Consider the following 22,795-nt stretch of genomic DNA (forward strand, 5'->3'; position numbering starts at 1 on the left):
GAGGAGTCCCAGCAGAATACAGGAGGAGGAGGTGTGAGCAGCCAGCGAGAGAAGGTGCTTCCACTCAGCTCAGGAGAACCGCAGTGGGGACACTTAGCTATTAAATATTATCTACACGCAGCCAGTCTACCCTCTCCCCTTGCACTTCTGATCTTTTCATTTGCTCTCCTTTCTTTTCTTAGCACACATCTTCTCACATATCACCTAAGGTACGTGTTAATTACTTCATTGTCCAGACCCTGAGCTCCACAGGGCAGGGATCTTTGAGTATATTTTTGATGGATATATCCCAATCCCCAGAATGATTCTTGGGGCATGAGAGGTACGAAACAAATAGCTTTTGAATAGGAATATAAATTAAATTGGGATCTCTACAGAGCAATGAATCAACCCAGGAAAGCAAACTAACACCTCCCTTGCCTGGAGAGCCCAAGGGTGAGAGCCTAGTGATCTAACACCAGCCAGGTCCAAGATTTCTGGCTATTACCTGGCCTACCTCCCTTTCAATTCACTCCCTGACACTGACCTATGAATCTCAAGTCTCTAGAGGCCAGAGGGAGCCTAGTCACTAGGCTAGTAGGACTAAAAAATAAAAAAGGTTAACAGAGAAAAGACACTGACCACTTTTCAAATACAGGTAGCCTGTCCAAGGGGCACCTGAGTTGGAGCGGAGTGAAGCTTTAATTGTAAATAAAAGTCTGAGTTTTACATTGGACTGAACATATTTCTTTGTAATGTTTGGAAACTAGAACTAACTGGTTACGTACAGTTGACCTGAAAAATCAGAGGCTGCAAAAGATTTCATCCAAATGCACTGAAGATTCTAAATGGGTCGATTTCTCATTGCATTCCACAAATTCTTATTTTACAGACCAGATACATTGGCAAGTTCAAGCACTCGTTTTTCTCTTCTGACTTTATAGGACATTCTCTCCTGTCAAGAGTCTGATCGCCCCTTAGAGGGGCAGGTTTGGGACTGTTTCTTCTCCACCATCACCAGCGACTCAAATTCAGAGTCCATATTCCATGGCCCTCATTTTCTAGCGTGTAATAAAGTGAATAACACGTATTAAGCACTTAATAAATGTTTGGTGAATGCCTGAGTGAACGATAGGACTTCCAGAGCTCAGAAAACCTTAGGAGCAGCAGAAAGGACCAATTGTTTATTCTGAAGTGCGTGAAAGTTAAAATTAAGGAAGTTATGGGAGGGTACAGGTTCATTTATTGATTATAGTAAAGGTCCAATCAGCTTTTGTTTAAATTTTTCATTTATTTAATTTTTTTATTGTTGTTAAATTCACATAACATAAAACATATGATCCTAACCACACTCAGCTGTAAAGCTCAGTGGCCCTAAGTACAGTCACATTGTTTAGCAACTCTCACCATCATCTGTCTCCCAAAATTTCACCTTCCTAAACTGAAACTCTGCCCCCATCAAACACTAACTCCCCATCCCCCTCCGCCCACCCCTCTCCCAGCACCTACCAATGTACTTTCTGACTCTTTGAATTCAACTTCTCCAGGCATCTCATACAGGTGGACTCAAACAGCATTTGTCGGAACCAATCCATTTTTCTTGAATGAACAAATGAATGTTTGAAAAAATGGCCACAGATATATAGGGAACCTGTATCTGGTGGCTCAGACAGTAAAGCGTCTGTCTACAGTGCGGGAGACCCGGGTTTGCTCCCTGGGTCGAGAAGTTCCCTGGAGAAGGAAAAGGCAACCCACTCCAGTACTCTTGCCTAGAAAATCCCATGGACAGAGGAGCCTGGTGTCCATGGGTCACAAAGAGTCGGACACAACTGAGCGACTTCACTATATAGGGAAGGGAAAAAGGGAAAACACAATGTTGGTGGTATGCTTATTCACCTATGTTCATGTTAACAAAATGGATCTGTACATTTCTCTCTCTCTCTTTTTTGTTTTCCAGGTTATCCTTGTCTTTGTCCTAAGCATCGGGTCTCTTATAATCTATTTCATCAACTCTACTGAGTAAGTAAATTTCCCCAGTCTTGTCTGCTTATATCAGTAGGCTGCCAGCTAATTTGGAATTTTCTCTCAGGAATAATGTTTAATATACGTTCACAGATACACACAGAAGCTCATAAAAAAGGATAAGTGTTTCGTTTCCCCCAGAAAGTACTAAACCCAGCTACACACACACACACACACACACACACACACACAAATGCATGCGTTTCCTCTGTATCCTGTCATTCTGTACTGCTAGGAGCAGGGGTGCTATGCATAAGACTGCTTTAGTTTCTGGGACTACAAACCTCTAGCTGTTACCCCTCCTTTAGACCCTCTATGTGGGCCACACAGCCCTTGGGCTCCTTAGGTGTTGAAGCAGAAGTTCGATAGGCATTTCAGGGTTTCTCGTAGATTTCAGACAAGTCTGGATGGTCTTGAGAAAGGAAAATGCTAGACCTCATCAGGAACATAGGAGCCCATATCCTGTGTTCTTCCCTGCAGGCATTCCTCTCACTTCTGCCACAGTCAGGACAGCTTCTGGGACACAACCCAACATAGTCTGAACTCCATGCTGATCCTCTGGGAACTATATTGGGTTCCAGCTAAAGTAAAGTGAGATTACAGGACCACATGAGTCAGGCAACTTCAGAGATCTTACAGAAACTAGTCATCTTTGCTTCATAAATTCCTTACTGATCTATTAGGAACGTTTTCTTGGAATTTGGTTCAGATCAGTTCATTTGACCTGGAGTAGCTCTCTCTCTCAGAAGTATACTGAAGCCGAAATGTCTTGGCTGGGAAGATGGTCTTGCAAACCATAAAAAGCCAGATAACCCATGTGCCACTCAATCCCATTGATAAAATGGAAATGCAACCAACAAACTGTATGAAAAGAAGAGCAGGTAATTCTCCTTTTTTTCTCAGCTCCATTGACAGTGCAGTCGTTTTGTTCATGCATACCTGTACTCCGAAGAGAAAAGTAATTTCCTTGAGATGTGCACATAAGAGTCTGGGTTGACCATTCATGGTAAATAAATAGAAAATTGCCCACCTCTTCTCTTTATTGTGTCCTCTGTAGTCACAGCTTTTAAAGTGTCCATCTTTATAAACTGTCCTTGTTTCTTTTCTAGCCCAGTAAGAAGCTGTTCTTCGTACCACGACAGAACCATCCCGATTGATCTGACCTTCAATGCTTTCTTTAGTTTCTATTTTGGGCTGAGAGTAAGTGCCTATACCCGTCGAATGTGGGAGTAAACAGAGGAGCTTGATGGGCACGTCCAGAAGAGATCTGTGTGATACAAGGAGATGCCTTCTTCAGAGAATCTGCCTAGGCTCTCAGGCTTTACAGCCAGAGGGTCTGGGTCCTGAATTGTCAAAAGTTATAATGAGACCCCAAAACTCTCTCCTGCGCTTGAGCCTGTAAACCAGGCCAACAATTTCAGCATGAGTGGAAAGGATTCCTTTAGAGAATATCATCGCCCTGTCACCCTGAATTTTTCTTGTTGGCTTCCCACGTGCCACTGAGTAGAAGCAACTAGTAATCACAAAATAGCAGAACCTGGGTAACAAGCCTCTGAAAATGTCATCAGCTCCACTGATGGCTTATGTGCCATGTGACTCTATAAAATACTCTGTGCTTTTAATTTTGTTGCATTCCTCTATTGAGTAGTTGTCTCATTCCACAAGCAATTTTTGAGGGCCCACCCTAGACCTAGATTTTAGATTTATCTATTCCATGTTTTAGAGAGATGTGTATACATATCTCTCATACATTTAGAGATGTATACATATATACATGCAAACGTGTACACATATATATATGCACATATATATGTATTTATATGACCTTGCTTCAAGACTTATTCAACCTCAGTAGCCATCGAAATCTTATTTTTATAGCAGATCCTCCCTGCTAGAAGTGCTTCCTTTCTTAATCTAAATAGGAGAGTCCATAAACACAAGCCTTGGCCAGCTGAACTTGGAGACCTTTTCTACTGAGGACCACACATAAATATACATTATCTGCTGTGTGTGTGTTCAGTCAGTCATGTCCGACTCTTTGCGACCCCATGAATTGTAGCCCACCAGGCTCCACTGTCGGAATTTTCCAGTCAAGAATACTGGAGTGGGTTGCCATTTCCTCCTCCGGGGATCTTCCTAACCTCAGGATGGAACTTGCATCTCTTGCCTCTTCTGCATTGACAGGCAGATTCTTTACCACTAAGTCAACTATTTAGTTATATAAACACAAATGAGTGTATATGCATATATAAATATAAAATGTATGTATGTGATAGAATGAGGTCAGAGCTTCAGTTAATGAATGAAAAATACCTGAAAAAAGCCACTTTTGTGTTTACTGTAAAATTTTTGAGGGTAACAGAATTTAGGGTCTTGTGCTTTTATTTCATAGTTTCTGGCAGCAGATGACAAGCTCAAATTCTGGTTGGAGATGAATTCGATTGTAGACATCTTTACCATCCCACCCACCTTTATTTCTTATTATTTGAAGAGTAACTGGCTGGGTAAGTGAATTGTGGGAATCAAGCAATTTCAAAAAAAAAAAAAAAACCCTCAACATTCATTCCTAAGTATTCTTTATTTACTTTCAAAGCCTGTGTGTACTCAGTTGCTCAGTCATGTCTGACTCTTTGCGACCATATGGACTGTAGCCCGCCAGGCTCCTCTGTCCATGGGATTCTCCAGGCAAGAATACTGGAGTGGGTTGCCATGCCCTCCTCCAGGGGATCTCCCTGCCCCAGGGATCCAGTCCTCATCTCTTGCATCTCCTACACTGGCAGGTGGATTCTTTACTACTGTGCCACCTAGGAGGCCCCCATTTTTAAAGCCTAATTGCCATTTAAAAAATTCCTCACCATGTTTATATGGTTTTGTAATGTATTTTCAGAACCCATTTTTTTTAATCCCAGCCCCTAGTGATGGGCCTGATGTCATCTGATACCTAAGGGTTTTATTGTTTAGGGATTATCTGCTCCTGGAGGGAAAGGACCCCAGCATCCCCACCCACCTCAGCACCTTTGTGCTGGGATCCCACGTGACTGAAGTGAAAAGCCTCCCAGATCTAAAACCTACAAATCCTCGTATCCAGACATGCAATGACCTGTTAGAGATTTTTTAATTTAGTTACTTCGTCTTTAAGGTAGATGTATTGACAGTACATGAGCCTGCTGTGGCCTTTGTCAGTTTTTATGTAATCATATTACTTATTATCTACAAAAGTATTCCTTACTGATGCTATTATCAAACCACATAAATGCAAACAGCATGCAAGCCCTGGGGAGCATATCACAGAGATTCTGCCGTCAGGAGTTTAAGTGGTTTACAGATCATTTGCTCTCCATTCTAAAAAAGAGTTTAACAGAGTAAAATGTGAGTTGTGCTTATTACATGCTTTGCAGTAATGATAATTCTCAGCAGCACTTTGAGGTGGGTATCATTATAATTCCCATTTTACAGATGAGGAGCCAGAGGAGCTAAGGGTGTTGCTTTAGATGACAATAGCCATTAAGTGAATCAGGATTTGAACTAGTCCTCATGGTCTTAAACTGATGACATTGTGATGTATTTGAGCATTTCAGGGAGAGAGAGAACATGAACAGTCTTAGGTGTAGGGTAGTTCAGACTGCAGCTTTCTTTTTTGATTGCTTTTAGGTTTAAGGTTCTTACGAGCATTGCGGCTGCTGGAACTCCCTCAAATCTTGCAAATTCTGCAAGCCATCAGCACCAGGTAAATGCCAGCCCTGCCCCAAGTATGCCTTACTCGTTTGGATTAGGAAATTCAAATGTTAACTGCACCTTCAACTCAGCTCATTTCCCATCAGAAACTTCAGCGCCAACATCATGAAATCCCTCACTCCCCAAGGTAGCATTCGCTTACTTTTCTCCCATTGCATTAACCTCACACACTGGCTGCAAGTTTGCAATCATCTTGAAGAGTTTGCTTCTTCTTTGTTTCTTGGATCTGCAATGTGTCCATTCATTTAGGCTTTAACTCTTCCCCCTCCCCCCAAGTTTTTTTCTTAAAGCAATTCAGACACAAAAGACTTTAAAATAATGACTGTTATAAGAGAAAAAGATTACATAATGATCAAAGAGACACAGACTAGATAATGATCAAAGGTTCAGTCCAAGAAGATATGAGTTGTACACGGGTATGTACTCAACATAGGAGCACATCAATACTTAAGGCAAATGCTAACAGCCATAAAAGGGGAAATCAGCAGTAACACAATAATAGTGGGGAACTTTAACACCCCATTTATGCCAATGGACAGATCATCTAGATGGAAAGTTAATAAGAAAACACAAGCCTTGATTGATGCATTAGACCAGATAGACTTAATATTTATAGGGCATTCCATCCCAAAGCAGCAGAATACACTTTCTTCTCAAGTGCACACAGAACATTCTCCAGGGTAGATCACATCTTGGGTTACAAATCAAGCCTCAGTAAATTCAAGAAAATTGAAATCATATCCGGCATTTTTTCTGACCACAATGCTATGAGATTAGAAGTCAATTACAGGGGAGAAAAAAAAAAACTATAAAAAACACAAACACATGGAGGCTAAACAATATTTTACTAAATAAATAAGCAGTGGATCACCAAAGAAATCAGCCACTTTAATTCTACACAATCATTGTCATGAAACACACCACAGCTTTCTAGGAATGTAAGATAGTTTCTCCAAGCCTGAGAGCTGCCCAGTAACAGCAATGAACTCATTCTTAGAGAAATAGAACCATTTAAATGTCTCCACAAAATTAAAGTTACAGTTAAAAAAAAAAAAAGAATCCAAATATTGGGTTGGCCAAAAAATTCATTTGGGTCTTTCTGTACCATTTTGTAGAAAATTCCGAACAAACCTTTTGGCCAACCCAGAACCTTTAAGTGCCAGTCCTGTTAAAGCTGTAAGCATTTTGGTCTAACATTACGTACACACCATCTCCATGACCCTGCATTCTCACTAGAAGCATCATCAACTAGTTCTGGCCAGCTGGGTCTCCCTGCTAAGAGTTGATGTTTTATGAAGAAAGGGCTGTTTCTGTGGGACAGGCAGCCTTGCTGAGATCCCCAGAGATTTCAGCTAAACTCAGAGGCTTTCCTTAGGAGACAGGAGCTTGTCTGATCTTCTTCCTCCAAGGATCCTCTCATGAGTTTAGCGATATGGAACTTCATTTCTGTAATCAACTTCCATTTCTTCATTTAATCCATTTCTTCGTTAATCCATTTCTTCATTTCTGTGATCCACTCAAAATTTCATTTTGCAGGTCCACTCTCTGGCTCCTTGGGCCTCTGCCTTTGGTCAATATAATATCAGGCTAGGGATCATCCCCCAGAATCAATCAAGGGTTGTGAACAAGAGTGTGTCACGGGGCTGTGCTTCTCCAGCTGTAAGGTGTATATGCGTAAGGAGAGGGGATCCAGGAATATTGCAGATCAGAGATCAAGGCAGGGCCTGGGGCTCTTCATTTCCAGGATGCTCCCAGGGAAGGTGTATCATTGCTCCTGGTCCAGAACCAAGCTCTGAGGAGCAGCAGTTTAGAGGATGAGGTGTTTGTATTGTTCTGGAACCTGTCAGAGCCCAGCAACACTGTCTTTCTTCCCCTAGCAATTCCGTGAAGTTTTGCAAGCTATTATCCATCGTTCTGAGCACCTGGTTCACGGCTGCAGGATTCATTCACCTGGTGAGCATCTCATCCAACCCCCTGATGTGGCTGGTGAGCATGCGTGTCTTTTCTGTGAAGAATGGAGGCAAACCTCCCGAGCTCCTGTCTCCATCATTGTGATCAGCGTGAGGTCTGTCTTTTTACCTCCTTTGGGTGGGTTTTCTCCACCCCGTATTTCTCACAAGCATGTATCTCCTACACTCACAGTATCGATGCGTCTTCTCCAAGCTCTCAAAACCTGCTCTTAGAGAAGGATTTAATAAGCTTATTCATCTAAGGTATAAGCAATAGGTAAAATGTATCACTGTATCATAGGGTTTCCAGCAACTTGAAAAAGAATAAAGGATCAGAGAAATGAAGAAATAAAGACATAATAAATAATACTATAAATTATAATTAGTATTATAAATTATAAATCACATATTGTATACTTACATATAATAATATAAATAGTAATGTGTGTTTAGTCCCTCAGTCATTTCCGACTCTTTGTGACCCCATGGACTTAACTTTCCCCTACGGAACCAGCCAGGCTCTTCTGTCCAGGGGATTCTCCAGGCAAGAATACTGGAGTAGGTTGCCATTTACTCCTCCAATAAGTAGTAATAAATGATATAAATATCATTATAAAAAATAAATAGATAAAGCAATACAGGGTCAGAGAGAATTTCGTACTTAGAAAAGCTGGAGGGTTGTGGGGGGAGCAGTTGCTGAGTTGCAAAGGGGAGTTTGGGGACTTTCTTGGTTCTCCTGGAGTCAATCTGAGTACACAGCTGCCTCCTTTGTCCACAAGAAAGATTAGCTCTCATCTCACGTAATCAGCAACATAATAAATGGATTTCAGCAATAGGAAAGAAACTCCTGGACTTAACTGCTCCAGGAAAGTTGAGGAGAGGTCATTAGAAAATGCTGAAGGTAAAGTGGGCTGCTAAAAGCTTGCAAAGGCCTTTGAGAAAAGCAAAGCAAAACAGAAAACAGAGCAGAAGTCTTTTCCACTTGAGCTCTTCCTCTCAAAAATCCATTTCAAAATAACAAGAAAAAGGAAAAAATAAGTCAAAAAAAAAAAAACTTAGCCATGTTCAGTTCATCAAGGAAAATGTCAAACACCAAATGTGTTTGGTGTTTCAAGAAACAAACTACAATGCACAAAATAGGTAAGCAGGAAGTATTTACTTTATAGGGCTCCCCAAGAGGCGCTAGTGGCAAAGAACCACCTGCCAGCGCAGGGGATGAGGAGATGTGGGTTTGATCACTGGTTCGGGAAGGTCCCCTGGAAAACAAATGGCAACACACTTCAGTATGCTTGTCTGAGAAATCCCATGGACAGAGGAGCCTGGTGGGCTACCGTCCATGGGGTCACAACGAGTTGGGCACAACTGAGCAGATTTATATATTTATATATATCTATATATTTACTTTATAGCACAGGGAGTTATATTAATATCTTGTAATAACCTATAATGAAAAATTGTCAGAAGGAGATCACTGAACCACTGCGACGCACACCTAAAATGAACTCAATATTATAAATCAACTGTACATCAATTAGAGAAGAAAGGGAATATGCAGGCTGCCACATCCTTCCTCCTCTTGCAGGCAGGACACGGTTTCCCTGAGAAATGTCACAGTAGCAAAGGTAGATTCCTGCATCTAGAAGGTCAGCCCAAGGGCGTGGGTCCACCCTGGAAGAAGCAGTCACCAGTCTCCCTGTAGAGACCTGTTGGCCCTCACAGAACAGAGGGCAAGAGGATGCTAAAGGAGAAACCATGGTAACAGGTGTTTGTTTTTGTTTGTTTTTTCTTTCAGTAGCAATTACCAGGCTGAATGGGGCCTGCAGGCCTATTTATTGGCCCTAACATGTTTGCATTTTGTGTTTGCTATTTTTGTATTGGTTGCTAACCTTTTCATTTTTTTAATGTATTGATTTAAGTGGAGGTTAATTACTTTACACTATTGTAGTGGTTTTTGCCATACACTGACATGAATCAGCCATGGGTGAACATGTGTTCCCCATCCTGAACCCCGTTCCCACCTCCCTCCCCATCCCATCCCTCAGGGTCATCCCAGTGTACCAGCCCAGAGCACCCTGTCTCATGCATCAAACCTTGACTGGCGATCTGTTTCACATATGATAATACGCATGTTGCTAACCTTTTTAAAAGGAAGTCACATTAAAAACGCAGATTTCTGGGTTCTTTGCAAAAACACAAGTTTTTGGCAACCTGCTCTCTGAAGGCCACCACAGTCCTAGACGATTAGCTACAGCCTGTACATACCACAAAGCTTCCCAAATGATGCTAGTGGTAAAGAACCCACCTGCCAATATAGGAGGCCTAAGAGATGAGGGTTTGATTCCTGGGAAGGTCTCCTGGAGAAGGAAATGGCAATCCACTCCAGTATCCTTGCTGGGAGAGTCCCATGGACAGAAGAGCCTGGGGTCTCAAAGAGTTGGACATGACTGAAAAGACAGCGCAAATGCCATTGCCTCACTTACTCTTTTTGTTTAATGTAAAAAAAAAAAAAATCTGATAAACTTAGTTTCCTTAAAACGTGAAGACATGCGGAACTAAGATCCTGCATGTGTGTGGCCAAAAAAAAAAAAAAAAAAAAAGGTGAAGACTAATCGGGAAAATCAGAGGAAACATTTATCAGAGTTTCTTTTTTTAATTGAAGTATAGTTTCCATACAATATTATATAATTTACAGGTGTACAATATAGTGATTCACAATTTTTAAAGATTATTTACCATTTACAGTCATATCCAACCCCAGGCTCCTCTGTCCATAGGATTCTCCAGGCAAGAATACTAGAGTGGGTTGCCATTTCCTTCTCCTGAAGATCTTCCCAGGAATCGAACCCATGTCTCTTATATCTCCTGCATTGGCAGGTGGGTTCTTTACTGCTAGTGCCGCCTGGTAAGCCTTCAGTATAGTAATTCACAATTTTTAAAGATTATGCTCCATTTATGGTTACTGTAAAACATTGGCTACATCCCCCATTTTATACAGTGTATCCTTGCAGCTTATTTCAGAGTTACTTTTTAATCACTGAAAATATTTTTCCAGAGAGAGAGGAAAAATAATCTGGAAAGTTTATTTGCTCTTCCATGTGCATAAGCTCCCTGAAATGAAATGCCTGTGTAACTGTGCGTTTCTGCATGATGAGCCTGACCTGTTGTAAAATGACAATGAATAATAAGTGCTCAGCCTGATAGCCTCCGAGTCCCATGGCTCCATGGTTGGATGAAGTACCCACAGGAAAGGAAAAGAGAGGTTGTCAACCATTTTCTCCAGAGAGCAACCCATCGTGGGTTCCAGTTACATGGTTCAAGTTACAGGGTTCAAGCCCCTCAGATCCGAGCAATAATCACAAGGAAGGGAAACATGACTTCACAATCATTACCCACAATCTGCAAAAATTTCGATGGGACACACGACTTCACAATCACTACCCACGATCTGCACACCCTTCACAGCAACCTGGGAATCATGTACTATTTCATTTGGATTGAATTAAGTGAAACAAATCCAGTGTTTTGCTTTTTCTTTATAAACTTTCCCTTGGAGTCAATTTACAGACCTTGCCTGAGTCTTCTTTCTTTGGACAGGTGGAAAACTCCGGTGATCCTTGGCTCAAAGGGAGAAATTCACAGAACATTTCATTCTTTGAGTCCATTTACCTGATCATGGCAACAATGTCGACTGTGGGTTTTGGAGATGTGGTACCCAAGACATCCCTAGGACGGATTTTCATCATAGTCTTCACCTTCGGGAGTTTGGTGAAAAATATTTCCTATATCTTTTGAATATCACTACCATATACCAAAAACATTTGGCTAATGGGGAAAAATAAAGTGATGTAGGTTTAAGAGCAAGTGTTGCATTGTTCAGAGCAGGTGTCAAATGAAAATGAAGAGATAAATGAATCCCATGTTTTTCAGACTGCATCCTCTGGAGCCCATGATGTAATTGCTTGATTGCCAGGGTTGAAGGTAGTAGACAAAGGAGAGTAGACCTTCCTAATTAGCCTCTACACTGATCTGAGCAACTGCATCTTCCTTCATCTTTTGCCCATCAGATTAAAGTCTTTCTTCCAAGGAGGAAGGGGACTTGCTGGATGTAGTGTTCTTTCCAGCTCAGATGAGTAAGCTCTCTCCACACCAACATTTTACTACAAATAAGGGAACATCTGTGCTTGGTTCAGGAGTGTGTCCAGGACAATGGAAGCCTCCTTTTTCAGTGACTTTAATTTCAATTCTTTAAAGACCATCCCAGAGTTCTCCATTCTACCTTTCTTTTTTTACCTTTTCATTTTGTATTGGAGTATAACCAATTAACGGTGTTGTGATAGTTTTAGGTGGACCACAGAGGGACTCAGCCATACATATACATGTACCCTTTCTCCCCCAAACTCCCCCCCCATCCAGTCCAGTCTACTTTTCTGACATCCCGCTGTCCACATAATTGTTACATCCCCTCGTTTCTATCATTTCCCCTTAGTGGGGTTCCACTCTGTCCCATGTACATTTTTTTTTCTCCCCTCGAAGCCCCAAATAGGATCAAATGGAAGAGTCAGAAGGGCCGTTAGAAGTGATGGCAGGACCAAACAGATGGGGAGGTTGTCTTACTGCTTGTCTTTGCTTTCATCATTTTGAAGGTTGAAATGCATTCTGTTGAATTTTCACCAAATCCAAAGCCTGAAGTAAAGGAAGAAATTTCTTTAAATTTTAAACTGTGCTTTTAAAAGCACAGTTCACAGTCATGTCTTTGTTATAAGAAAGAGTATTTTATGGACCTTCTTTCTCCTTTGTCATCTTGGAATTTTAGAGTATCCTTGGACATAGTGAGACCTAAGGTTTTATTTGCTGATCATTTCTAGGTACTGTTCGCCAACTACGTCCCCGAAATGGTGGAACTTCTAGCCAACGAGAGGAAATATACCAGTTCCTATGAAGTGGTCAAAGGGAAGAAGTAAGTAGCTTTAGGATATAATTTCTGCAGTTTGACATACTCTGCTGATCACTGTCTCTTTTTGAACACTATTGCCTGGCCTAGGTGGATATATGGGCAGGATCCTCACTCACTAAAAGAGGGCTGTGCTAGAGTAGATACCATGAGAAAATGATATTTGCCACTTGATTCATATATCTAGAGACACGTAAGAAAATTAAATCAGTTAAAATTATTACAGATATGTTGTCATTCAGTGTCAAATGTTCATTGTGCCAGTATTTGCACATTTCTTATCATGACTGTTCTCTTAGTAATAAAACCATTACTAATGGTTTTATTCATTCTAATCATATGGTTGACTCGTGACTGATTTTACATGGTGGGTCAAGTTAAAGGCATGGTTTGAATTGAAAACAATTAATTCAATTAAGTTGTCTCAGCCCAAACGCCCCTAAAGCTTGTGGGGCTCATGACAGAAAGAGGTTTGCTCAAGTGAGGAGGAATTTCTTTTCTCCAGTCCTTCACAGATTACCTGTTCTGTCCACACCACAGCCATTTGTTACCAGGAGCAAAGTGGAGTCAGAGTTACTTTTACATGATTTCTCTGTGCAAGTATGTTTCCTCCATTGCCATCATGGTTTTTCACACCTAAGAAGAAGGTCAAACCAGTCAATCCTAAAGGAAATCAACCTTGAATATTTATTGAAAGGACTGATGCTGAAGCTGAAACTCCAATACTTTGGCTACCTGACGTGAAGTGCTGACTCATTTGAAAAGACCCTGATGCTGGGAAAGATTGAAGGCAGGAAGAGAAGGGGGTGGCAGAGGATGAGATGGTTAGATAGCATCACTGATTGTATGGACATGAGTTTGAGCAAACTCTCGGAGAAAGTGAAGGACAGGGAAGCGTGACATGCTGCAGTCCATGAGGTCATGGAGAGTTGAACATGACTTAGTGACTGAACAAGAGCAAGATAATGAATTGGAAATCTTAAATTTGGAACAATTCTTACCTGCTGTTGAGGAAAGAGGCACAGTGGAGATGAGCTCCTATGGAATGATGTCTTAACACAGTTGGATAAAAACCAAGATTGACTCAGGAGTAGGGAGAGAAAATAAAAAGCCAAGATGAATGAAAAACAAATATTGAAAACAATGAAATGAACTAAATAAGCCAAAATCTGACCTGGCCCATCTAAAGAAAGGGATAAAACATGCCAAGTCAGTCAGTGAGGTCTGAAAAATTTAAGTTTGAGGCTAAAATTAGACTTTCAGCTTTCTTACATAACTAATAGGGGTGGAGTGGGATAGCTTCCTTATGTATACTAAGCCTAAGCAAACTGACAGCTCTTTTTCACTGTAAAGGTTACATGAATAGATTTGTGAGCCTCTCTAAGATGTCTCTCCACTGAACTCACTTTTTTTGTGAGCACTGGGTAATTTTAGTGGAGAAGGCGATGGCACCCCACTCCAGCTCTCTTGCTGGGAAAATCCCATGGACGGAGGAGCCTGGTGGGCTGCAGTTCATGGAGTTGCAAAGAGTCAGATACAACTGAGCAACTTCCCTTTCACTTTTCACTTTCATGCATTGGAGAAGGAAATGACAACCCACTCCAGTGCTCTTGCCTAGAGAATTCCAGGGACTGGGGAGCCTGGTGGGCTGCCGTCTATGGGGTCGCACAGAGTCGGACACGACTGAAGCGGCTTAGCAGCAGCAGTAGCAGAGTAATTTTAGATACAGAAGATAAACCAAAATAACCTGGATTCTGGTGCTGCTCAACCATAGTATGTGACTGTGGGAAAATCAGTGAGTCTTGCCAATGATCAGTTGTTCGTCAGTGAAAAAAGACTACACTAGGCAATCAGGAGTCGAGTGGAAAATCAAGTGTAATGAACACACGTGCAAGTCCATCATAGGCTGTAAATAAGCAAGAAAAATCTAGCAGTTGCAATAGTTGTCCTCATATGCCTAAAAAGTTAGGTGCAATTAAAAGTGTAGAATCATTCCCTACAGAATCTGAGGCTGCTTTTGTATATTAGAGATACAGTCCTTGGTGTTTTTAAATTTAAAATCTTGGTGGAACATATACCAGCTTTATTTAAAACTAAATTTAAGCTAAGTTTCAGTTCAGTTCAATCGCTCAGTCATGTCAGACTCTCTGCAACCCCACGGACCGCAGCATGCCAGGCCTCCCTGTCTATCACCAACTCCTGGAGTTTACTCAAATTCATGTCCATTGAGTCATTGATGCCATCCAGCCATCTCATCCTCTGTTGTCCCCTTCTCCTGCCTTCAATCTTTCCCAGCATCAGGGTCTTTTCCAATGAGTCAGTTCTTCACATCAGGTGGCCAAAGTATTGGAGTTTCAGCTTCAACATCATTCCTTCCAATGAATATTCAGGACTGATTCCTTTAGGATGGACTGGTTGGATCTCCTTGCAGTCCAAGGGACTCTCAAGAGTCTCCCCCAGCACCACAGTTCAAAAGCATCGTTTCTTTGGTGCTCAGCTTTCTTTATAGTCCAACTCTCAAATCCATACATGACCACTGGAAAAACCATGACTTTGACCAGACAGACCTTTGTTGGCAAAGTAATGTCTCTGCTTTTTGCATGCTGTCTAAGCTAAGAGTCCATCTCTAAATCTAGACTGGAAGATGCTACTGTTCCTGGGATGACCCACCACACCTTGCTCTCACTCTCTAGGTTCATCGTGGTGTGTGGAAACATCACTGTGGACAGTGTGATGGCTTTCCTGAGGAACTTTCTCCGCCACAAAGCAGGGGAGATCAACACTGAGATTGTTTTCCTGGGAGAGTAAGTATATCTGTATGGCCCATGAGCAGGGGATTCTTAAAATATGTGCAAATATTTTTAATGGAAGAAAATTGCCCTTCCACCATTGATCTTTAAAAGTAGGAAGTAATTAATCAGCAAAAAGTAAAGACAAAGCAGTTCATGACCAGAGTTAACCTATGAAAATATTATTCTGGACCATATCTTGCCAGATTTTTTTCTGTACAGGTACTAATATTATTTAAGTGATTGAAAAAGACTGATGCTGCAAAAAGCTGAAGGCAGGAGGAGAAGGGAGCACCAGAGGATGAGGTGGTTAGATAGCATCACCAACTCAATGGACATGAATTTGAGCAAACTCCGGGAGAGAGTGGAGGACAGAGGAGCCTGGAGTGGTGCAGTCCGTGGGGTCACACAGAGTCAGAAGTAACTTAGTGACTAAATAACAACAACAATAACACGTGTTATTATGTATAACCATAATTTTGTGCACTAGTCTGGTGCAATTCATGATTTTTATTCTGTCAGTTCTCAGAATTGCAAATGCAGAGTTCAGCTAGATGCAGAAGGCATTGTCTGATGAGATGTGTTTGTTCTATGTGGTTTATCTTTTTATGACCAGAGTCCAAGTCAAATATTGTGTGAAACACTGGGAAGTGCCTCTTTAACACAAAAAGAGTTTTAAGTAGGCAAAATGGTTTCTAATTGTTCTATATTTACAATTTTGGTTCCTAATGAGGTTGAGCAATTTTTGTGTTTTGATGATTTGCTGATTTTTTTTGGAAGTGTCTCCATTTCTTTTATGTAAGGAGGGTGGTCTGTTACTTTACTGACTTTTAAGCACTTAGTATACTTTTATATTAGCTTCTGTGTGTCATATGTTGTACATTTCCCTCCCCTTTTGTCTTCTAATTTTTGTGTGTGCTTTTATCTTAATAAAGAAGCATTCAAGTTACACAGACTCCAATCTAGCAACTCTTTCCCTTTTGACTTCTTGCCTTTCTGATGTTTTTAGATCTGTCTGTTCTAAAACTAAGTTACTATTTCTAAACATTTTTAGGTTTTTATATTGAAATATTTTGTATTTATGCTCTCTGGGATTGGCTTTGTGTAATGTGTAGGAAGGGCTCAGTGATTTAAAAAAAAAAAAAAATCCAGCTGCCAGTACAGGAAATGCAAGTGACATGATTCAATCCCTGGGTTGGAAAGACCCCATGGAGAAGGAAATGGCAACCTGCTCCAGTATTCTTGCCTGGTAAATCTGGGAGGGAGAAGAATCTGGTCTGCTACAGTCCAAGGGGTTGCAAAGATTCAGACACAGCTGAGCACACACACACGTGAATGTGTAGAGAACTAACTTCTTTATTTTTCTAAATTGTCAATCCATTATCCAGACATCACTCACTAAAGTCAGGCAGCTATGAGATGACATTTTGGTCCTATCCGCGATTGCATGTGGGGTCACCTCAGCCTTCTTCATGCCTTTCGTAGTTGGACACTGTACTCTTTACAGTATGACACCTTCAACCAACCATTACCTTGGGCTCTCGGTTATGAGATGACCATTAAGCCTTCTGAATTCCTTTATGGTGCTGCAGATATACAGCCAAGAGTTCTGCTTCAGAATCATTGTCATGCCTCTCTTTTCAGTAATTTTGCATTGCTAGGACCCTTTTTTAAAACATAGTGAACAAACAAAAGACCCGAGTGTTAAAACCAGTGATAAAAGGCTAATAATTGTAATCCAGTTGAGACAGAGAGGAAATCATTAAATGTATGAAAAGTTACATCTTTTACCCACTGCTGTATTTTCATAGAATAATGTAGGTTATTGTAGATACTTGTCAAGATAATGATTGAAATGTCTTAAATGGCACAAACATTGGGAGTGGCTTGTCCAGACTTCTGTCAATTACATCTACATTCTGAAGACTCACCTTCATAGCTCAGTTGGTAAAGAATTTGCCTGCAATGCAGGAGACCCTGGTTCAGTTCCTGGGTCGGGAAGATCTGCTGGAGAAGGGACAGGCTACCCACTCCAGTATTCTTGGGCTTTTCTTGTGGCTCAGCTGGTAAAGAATGCCTACAATGTGGGAGAGCTGGGTTCGATCCCTGAGTTGGGAAGATCCCCTGGAGAAGGGAATGGCTACCCACTCCAGTATTCTGGCAGAGTCGGACATGACTGAGCGACTTTCACTTCACTTTATGAAGACTCCAAAATTGATATCCCCACTGGACATTCTTTGTGGCTTCATAGTCACACAACTAGTGGCTTACTGGATATTTCCATCCCAGTGTTTCAAAGACCCCTCAGACTCAACATTTTCAAAAGTAAATTCATGATCTCAAGTCCAGCTTTTCCACCTCACAAGGCAAATTAAAAATAAAACAAGAAAGCAAGCAAATAGCATTTATTATCTCAGCAAGTGGCATCTCATCAATACCAGTCCTTAAAACAAAAAACTAAACGTAGTCTTGGACATTCTTAAAACAGAAAACTAAGCATAGTCTTGGACATTCCTTTCTTCCTCAGACCCTGTGTACCTGCCCTAATTCTGTTTCTATCATTTCGTCTGCCCTGAAGGTGAAAGCGCTAGTTACTCAGTCACGTCCAACTCTTCAACCCACCAGGCTCCTCAGTCACAACCCCATTCGAAGTTCCTATCTTGTCTCTCTTGAACTTCTGTAAAGGCTACTTTATTGATCTGTTCTTTTTGCTCAGAAGCTCTCCTACTCGATGTGAATGATTTATTTTCATCCCCCAGCACTCAGAGTCTTTCTCTGGCCAAACTGTCTAAGTTAGCCTGTTGGAATCCTCCTATCTCATCACTCCATTTGTTTGCTTTAAAGTGATTATCACAGACTGTGATTCTGGTAGACTTTCCTTTGATGCCAAAGTTCACATTGCCTTTCCTTCCTGTACATTCGTATTGCTTCTCTCAGTGAATCCAGGCTGGCCTTTGACTTAACTTGATAAAGAGGATGTAGCAGAGGGAAAACAGTGGTAGTTTTTTTTTTTTTTTTAAATAACTACCAGAAATACCTCCCAGCTGTTTACACACATTTTCTTCCTCCCATCAAGAATGGAGTCTTCTATTCCCCTTTCTCTTGATCTGAGCTGGACTTCTGACTCATTTTAACCTGTGAAATATATGTAAATGACCAAGCCAGTTAAAGAGCCAACCCATAAGAAGCCTGGGTTCTTCTGCACTCAGTATTTTGATGCTCTGGAACACCATGTAAGAAGTTCTGCTGCTCTGAGGGGAATGAGGGCCATCCAGCTGCCGGCTCCTCCAGAAGTCCAGCTGAGGGAATGGACGTGTGTGTGTTGTGTGTGTGTGTGGGTGTTTGTGTGTGTGTGTGTGTGTGTGTGTTTATTAGTTGCTCAGTTGTGTCCAACTCTTTGTGACCCCATGGGAATTCTCTGGGCAAGAATCCTGGAGTGGGTTGCCATTCCCTTCTCCAGAGGATCTTCCTGACCCAAGGATCAAACCCAGATCTTCTGCATTACAGGCAGATTCTCTATCATCTGAGCCACAGTTTTCAGCTCTAATAGACATGTAAGTGATACTTTTTTTCAGAAATTCTTCCCACTAGGGTTCTCAGCTAAACACAGTCACGTACTTGACTCCAATGAAACCACATGGAGCAGAAGACTTACCCAGCTGAACTCAGTCAAACATAAATATTGATTTGTTATTCTTTGTATTGAATGCATACATCCTATGCACTTTGTATATGTGCAATTTTTCACAGTTAAATGAAAACGTAAAAACTTCCTAGAACCAAAAAATGATATCAATTGTCAGATTGGAAAGGTACCGTAATGCTGATCAGGATAAATGAAAACCGTGTACACACAGGCACATCGTCATCACATGTAAAACCATGTACACACAGGCACATCATCATCACACTTAAAATCGTGTACACACAGGCACATTGTCATTACGTGTAAGAGACACCTAATTCAACAATCACTGGGGGGTGGAGCAGATCCATGTAGGAATACAGAAGATAGTACTGCTCCAGAAGGCAACATATGAACATGCACATCAATAGCAAAATGCTGTTGTTCAGTTGTTAAGTCGTGTTCGACTCTTTGCATCCCCACGAACTGCAGCACAGCAGGCTTCCTGTCCTCCACTATCTCCCTGAGTTTGCTCAAACTCATGTCCATGCACTGGTGCTGCTGTCTAAGCATCTCACCCTCTGCTGCCCCCGTTTCCTTTCGCCTTCAGTCTTCCCCAGCATCAAGGCCTTTTCCAACGAGTCAGCTCTTCACACCAGCTGACCATTATATTGGAACTTCAGTGCTTACTACCAAATATTTAACCAACCCCTTACAGTTTTTTCCAGCCTTACTGCTCAGAGATAATTAAGCTCTTTCAGATTTAATATTTCTTTTAAGTTTAAATTTATGTTTTATCACTCTTTGGACTCCTTAGCTGTACACAGTATTTACTCATGACCTGATTTTCTTCAGATGAACATCATTTAGTCCTCTACACCGTGTTGTCTCCTTCACTTTGTTCCAACAGAGTTATCTTCTAATTTGTACTTATAGCAGCAATGAGTATATCATTATGGCTAATAAATGTTGGTTTTATGATAACAGTACATTTCCTCAAATTTGTTTTTTTTTTCAGTATGTAGTGGTCACCTCATTTTCATATTTGTATCATTAAATATTTTCCAATATCTACATCACATGTGTAGCAATAAATATTTTCTAATTTTTTCAAGATTAAATAATCTCATAAGAGTAAAAGTTAAGTGAAAAATTCCCAAAGAGTTGTGAATGAGTCATTGGAGCATGGATAATAATTAAGTACCAGGTTTAAAACTCTTTATCCTAAATTATAACTCAGAAAACTACACAGAATTACAGTGTACATTAAAATGAATTGTTGTGAAGCAAAATCCATGTAACCATCACCAAAATCAAGATACATTCTATTGCCAGCTTCCCAGCAAACCCTCCCCAACTGTTGCCCCATCTTTAGCTCCTAGAGGTAATTATGATTGTGACTTGATGCCTTACAATTATTAATTCCTATCTCCTGACATTTTTCCTGTTTTTAAACTCACATAAATGGGATACAGATTGATTTACCTCAATATTGCATTTGTGAGATCCATCCTTGTTGCAGCTGGGTATAGCGGTACCTATTCATTTTCATTGCTGTGCGGTAAAGCATTCCATTATATGAATACACCACAATTTTTCTTAATCCGTTCTACTGTTGGTTGACATTTCTCCTCAATTTCGGCTATTATGAAGAATGTTGCTTTGAAAGTTCTTGTATATGTGCCCTGGTCCCCAGGAGTAAAATTGCAGGGTGCTAAATCTTCCTGTAATAGAACTGTCAGTCGTCCAGAATGTTTTTGCTGTCGTGTCTGCACTTCCACCAGCAGCCCTGAGCGTGTCTGTTGCCCTGTAGCCTTACTACCAGTTAAAATGTAACTTCTCACCCTACCTGACACTTGGATACATCGTTTGAGCCATTCATTCTTCAGAATAGCATTTTATAAGACAGTGTCTCATATTGTGGTTTTCCTTTTATTTATTTATTTATTTTAACCATTTATCATTTATTTATTATTGTTATTATTATTTTACTTTACAATATTGTATTGGTTTTGGTTTTGCCACACATCTACATGTTGTGGTTTTTCATCTCATTTTTTCTGGTTAGTAATGAGGTCAAGAATATATTCAAATGTATAAGCCATTTGGATTCCTTCTTATGAAATGACTGTTATCCTGCCCTTTTTAAAAAAAAAAAAATTGGAGTGTAGTTGATTGATAGCATTGTATTAGTTTCTGGTGTACAGCAAGGTGATTCAGTTATATGTATTTTTCCTGTGGTCATGTATGAATGTGAGAGTTGGACTGTGAAGAAGGCTGAGTACCAAAGAATTGATGCTTTTGAACTGTGGTGTTGGAGAAGACTCTTGAGAGTCCCTTAGACTGCAAGGAGATCCAAGCAATCTGTTCTGAAGGAGATCAACCCTGGGTGTTCTTTGGAAGGAATGATGCTAAAGCTGAAACTCCAGTACTTTGGCGACCTCATGCCAAGAGTTGACTCATTGGAAAAGACTCTGATGCTGGGAGGGATTGGGGGCAGGAGGAGAAGGGGACGACAGAGGATGAGATGGCTGGATGGCATCACTGACTTGATGGACGTGAGTCTGAGTGAACTCCAGGAGTTGGTGATGGACAGGGAGGCCTGGCATGCTGCGATTCATGGGGTCGCAAAGAGTCGGACATGACTGAGCAACTGAACTGAACTGATATATATTCTTCTTCATACTGGTTTCCATTATGCTTTTTTCCCCCATTTTTATCCTGAATTAAATACAGATCTTTTATTTAAATGTAAAGACATCTTGATTTTGTTCTCATTCTTAAAAGATGATTTTATGAATATAGGGTTCTAAGCCAATACCTTTTGTCCTGAAGAACCATGAAGTATTATTCTGTTGATTTCCTTGTTTTGTTATTGCTGTTAAGAAGTCTGTTCAATGATCTTTAATGAATTATCTTCTTAAAAGATCATAGTGAAAGTGAAAGTTGCTCAGTTGTGACTGACTGTTTGCAACCCCCATGGACTATAGCCCGTCAGGCTCCTCGGTCTGTGGAATTCTCCAGGCAGAAATACTGGAATGGGTAGCTTTTCCTTCTCCAGGGGATCTTCCCAACCCAGGGATCAAACCCAGGTCTCCTACACTGCAGGCGCATTCTTTACGATCTGAGCTACCAGTTGGAGTGGGTAGCCTATCCCTTCTCCAGGGGGTGTTCCTGACGCAGGGATCAAATCGGGGTCTCCTGCATTGCAGGTAGATTCAAAAAAGATTTATGTACTACTTAATATGAAAGTATGTTATACTTTGACTAGGATGTGTGTAGATTTGAATTTCTGATAATTTATTGTGCTTGGACATGAGTTTGAGTAAACTTCAGGAGTTGGTGATGGACAGGGAGGCCTGGCATACTGCAGTCCATGGGGTTGCAAAGAGTCAGACACGACTGAGTGACTGAACTGAACTGATTGTGCTTGGTATTCATGAATCTTTCTGAGTCTCTGGATCAGTGTTTTCCACCATTTTTGGAAGATTCTCAATTATTTCTTCAAATATTGCCCTTGTCACTATGTTCTTCACCCTCCTTTCCTGGGGATTCAATTATAACTGTATTAGTCCTTTTTCTTTACTGTACCAAATATATTTCTTATCTTCTTTTTTATATTTCCCTTCTGTTTTGTATCCCAGTATTACATTCTGGATAATTTATTCTGACCTACCTTCCAGTTTAGTACTTCTCTCTTTGTGTTTAATCTGTTTACAAACTCACTCACTGAGTTTTTCATTTC

The 22,795-nt window shown here is 40.8% G+C and overlaps 1 protein-coding gene across 1 annotated transcript in view; it reads left to right on the forward strand.

Annotated features, from left to right (window-relative positions):
- The window catches only part of KCNU1 (potassium calcium-activated channel subfamily U member 1), a 138,971-nt gene that overhangs the window by 15,978 nt on the left and 100,198 nt on the right, over positions 1-22,795 (forward strand). The window contains exons 3-10 of the mRNA XM_069572840.1: positions 1,937-1,998; positions 3,111-3,201; positions 4,394-4,505; positions 5,653-5,728; positions 7,614-7,689; positions 11,280-11,450; positions 12,551-12,642; positions 15,330-15,440. Coding sequence (XP_069428941.1) covers positions 1,937-1,998; positions 3,111-3,201; positions 4,394-4,505; positions 5,653-5,728; positions 7,614-7,689; positions 11,280-11,450; positions 12,551-12,642; positions 15,330-15,440 — 791 coding nt within the window. The remainder of the gene's footprint in view (positions 1-1,936; positions 1,999-3,110; positions 3,202-4,393; positions 4,506-5,652; positions 5,729-7,613; positions 7,690-11,279; positions 11,451-12,550; positions 12,643-15,329; positions 15,441-22,795) is intronic.

This window comes from Ovis canadensis, chromosome 26 (assembly GCF_042477335.2).
Source record: "Ovis canadensis isolate MfBH-ARS-UI-01 breed Bighorn chromosome 26, ARS-UI_OviCan_v2, whole genome shotgun sequence".
NCBI classification, from domain to species: Eukaryota; Metazoa; Chordata; class Mammalia; order Artiodactyla; family Bovidae; genus Ovis; species Ovis canadensis.